The 3527-nt window shown below is 46.5% G+C and overlaps 1 protein-coding gene across 1 annotated transcript in view; it reads left to right on the top strand.

Annotated features, from left to right (window-relative positions):
- The first annotated feature begins 810 nt into the window (after positions 1 to 810).
- proca (protein C (inactivator of coagulation factors Va and VIIIa), a) overlaps positions 811 to 3527 on the top strand; it is a 5062-nt gene continuing 2345 nt past the window's right edge. Inside the window, exons 1-5 of the mRNA XM_017441597.3 lie at positions 811 to 917; positions 1136 to 1285; positions 1683 to 1840; positions 2442 to 2466; positions 3024 to 3134. Coding sequence (XP_017297086.1) covers positions 1216 to 1285; positions 1683 to 1840; positions 2442 to 2466; positions 3024 to 3134 — 364 coding nt within the window. The 5' untranslated portion in view covers positions 811 to 917; positions 1136 to 1215. The remainder of the gene's footprint in view (positions 918 to 1135; positions 1286 to 1682; positions 1841 to 2441; positions 2467 to 3023; positions 3135 to 3527) is intronic.

Here is a 3527-nt window from a genome sequence, read left to right as displayed (position 1 = left end):
CAACCATCCATCCAACCATCATCCAACCATCCATCCATCATCCAACCATCATCCAACCATCCATCCATCCATCCACCATCCAACCATCTATCCATCATCCATCATCCAACCATCATCCATCATCCAACCATCCATCATCCATCCATCATCCATCCATCTATCCATCATCCATCATTTAACCATCCATCATCCATCCATCCTCTCCAGGTCTCGGGGAGCTGGTGCCTGTTTCCTGACCCTGAAAGATTCACAGATTCAGTCTGACGGAGGCTCCTGATCCTGCCTCTCGTCTTCCTGCTGCTGTCAGTTTGTTTGTTTTATTATTAAATCTTCAGTTTTCCACATGACCACGAGCAGTGAAAACAAGAAGAGCCGAGGGAAACACGAGAACATGACCAAAAAACTGAAATCTAAAGAAACCACAAATCAGTAACTAACAGTTTGCTTCCAACAGACAAGTGGAGAAGAAGAAGAGTCAGGCTTTAAAAACACCTGAAAGTCTGCAGAGCGCTTTAACTGCCCATTATCTGAGGAGGTCTGCCTGCTTGGAAGGAAAATGAAGGGTGACTCAAGACTTTTGCACAGCAGCACGGTAAAGAAGAGCTGAACAGCTGCTGCTGTGTTTTCCAGATGTTTGATAAATGTCGGCTGATTCAGGGTCTGACCTTCGTGTTTTAGATGATTCAACAATCAAACCCACTCCAGCAGCTTTCTACCCAGGCCGTGTTCGGATCGGCGCTGTCTCCGGATCGGCGCCGTGCTTCCTTCTTAGAATCCCGATGGTTTGGCAGGGGGTGGAGGTGAAAGGGGAGGTTCTGTGGGCTCAGCTGCAGACTGTGGACTCGCAGTAAACACCGGGAGTTAGTTATTAACAACACAACCGAGGACACCACCGTCTCTGTCCACACTATTTACATGTAAGTACGAAGACACTCGGCGGTCTCCGTGTCTCTGTTTGATGCTGGAGCAGTTTTAGGATCTCGGGTCGGTTTATCTTCAGCTGCTCAGGTTCTGGTCCGATCTCAGATGGTGGTTCTGTTCGGAGCCGAAGGGATCAATACTGCGGTGCGGCCGCTGCTGGAGTTTCAACATTCAGCACACAGGCCGATCACATCGTCGTCTTTTTGTCCTCCAGACGTTCATCAGCAGCCTGAAGCTGTGACCCGCTGTGACCCTGAGGTTCTGCTGAGGTTCTGCTGAGGTTCTGCTGAGGTCATGACCCGCCTCGTGTTTCCTGCGCTGATCTGCGTCGCTCTGTGCTCGCCGGCTGTCATCACTCTGTCAGGTGGGTCCGGTACACAGGTGTGTGTTAGCACAACGCCAGGGCGGAAAGACATCAGCAATGTCCTGCTGCCCATCAAACTGGGAAGGGTCAAAGGTCATTTCCAAACTATCTAGAGTCTATCATTGTCACAAGATTTAAGACAGCTGCCAAACTTCACAGCAAACTCACCCCGAAGGTCAGACCGTGCAGTGCTCAAACTCTACAGGCCTCAGTCAGCAGGTCAAAGGTCAAAGCCTCTTCTCTCTAAAAACAACATGGCAGCTCTGGACTTCTGGAGCAGAACCAGAGGACAGCTGTTTACCCAGAATGCTCTGCAGCCGTCAGCACGGCGGCGGGGGGCTGATGGTCTGTCCAGCTGTGAGGACATCAGTCAGCGTCTCTGCTTGTCTCTGTCCAGTTTTCTGGGAGGCGCCGCGGGCTCACATGCTGCTCCGGTCGCGTCGAGCCAACAGCTTCCTGGAGGAGCTGAAGCCCGGCTCGGTGGAGCGGGAATGCGTGGAGGAAAGGTGTGACTTCGAGGAGGCCAGAGAGATCTTCCAAACCAGAGAGGCCACGGTGAGAAGTCTCACACCTGCAGGCTGCTCAGAAAAATACTCATTTAGCCTCACAGGTGGCAGAATTTACTGTTTTCTGTCAACTTTTAAAGTGTGGAGTAAAACGTTTTTATGTTCTTCAGCTGCTGCAGTTTCTGCCCTTAAAACTGAACATTTTCACCCAACTCTGACCTTTGACCCCACCCACATAAAAAGGCTCCTGAAGGGTTTAACTGAAGGCTCCGTTAAAGACGAGGATGTTTGTACAGATTTAAAGATGTGGAGACAAAAACAAACTAAACAAGAAATCAGAAACGAGCTGCTGAAGGAAGAAACCTTAAATTAAACCCAGATAATAAAGAAATCTTATCTGGGTTTATTATCTGCCTCTTAAGAGATGGGAGGTTTATGGATGGTTGACCTGATTTATTTCTTCCATCCTGAGGGAAAATTAAAGAGACATGACAGCAAATTATTATCACCATGAAGTTTAAAACTATTCTTCTCTGAGGTTGTTTTTAAACTGAATTAACTCTTCAGTTAATTCAGTCGTATAATCCTAATGTTTAATTAACCAAATCTAAGTTTTTAACTGTCGTTTCTTTTTGTTTCTGTGTTTGCAGCTGGAGTTCTGGACCGTCTACACAGGTAAGTCTGTTCTGATGAATAATGTGAGAAAAACAGGAAATGTCTTTAAAACCACCTCAGTGATCTGTTCCCTGCTGCTCAGAGCTCAGGTTCATGTCTGCCTGTAAAATAAACCTGAAACAGTCAGAAAGCTGCAGGTTTTTACATGTCGCTGTAAAAGAAAGAGGATTAAAAACATCCAAACATCAGAACATCTGTCTTATGATGCAGCAGAAGCTGTTTTTTTGTCCTTCAGCTGAAAACTAAACCCTGTTCCTGTGATCATGATTAAATAAAACATGTTTTAAACTAAATAAACTCATTTTATCACAGCTGCAGATGATTCAGAATGCTGCTTGAAACAAACTGCACAGCTGAAATATTAAGGGAACTTATTTTTATTTCCCTTTATGCAGTCTAACTACATCTGCAAGCTTTGGGCTGTTTTAGCTGTTATTAAATCAAACGTTCGGCTCATTCAGCTGACGGCTGCTGGGACTTTAGTTTGTTGTAATCTTTACATTTTTCTAAATATTTCAGAAAGCATTGTGGGTAATGTTCATGCGTCCGTGTTTCAGATGGGAACCAGTGTGTGTCCAACATGTGTGTCCACGGGGACTGTGTGGACCAGTACCAGGACTACGCCTGCCGCTGTTTCCATGGATACGAAGGCAAATACTGTGACTACAGTGAGTTTCACCTCTGCAGCTAAAATCTGAGGATTTAAGGGTCAGAAACGGGTCAGAATCAGGTCAGAATCGGGTCAGAATCGGGTCAGAATCAGGTCAAAATCAGGTCAGAATCAGGCCAGAATGAGGTAAGAAACAGGTCAGAAACGGGTCAGAATCAGGTCAGAATCAGATCAGAATCAGGTCAGAAACGGGTCAGAAACGGGTCAGAATCAGGTCAGAATCAGATCAGAATCAGGTCAGAAACGGGTCAGAAACGGGTCAGAATCAGGTCAGAATCAGGTCAGAATCGGGTCAGAATCAGGTCAGAAACGGGTCAGAATCAGGTCAGAAACGGGTCAGAAACGGGTCAGAAACGGGTCAGAATCAGGTCAGAATCAGGTCAGAATCGGG

This window comes from Kryptolebias marmoratus, linkage group LG20 (assembly GCF_001649575.2).
Source record: "Kryptolebias marmoratus isolate JLee-2015 linkage group LG20, ASM164957v2, whole genome shotgun sequence".
In the NCBI taxonomy this organism is placed as follows: Eukaryota; Metazoa; Chordata; class Actinopteri; order Cyprinodontiformes; family Rivulidae; genus Kryptolebias; species Kryptolebias marmoratus.
This window is presented reverse-complemented; position numbering and strand designations above follow the sequence as displayed.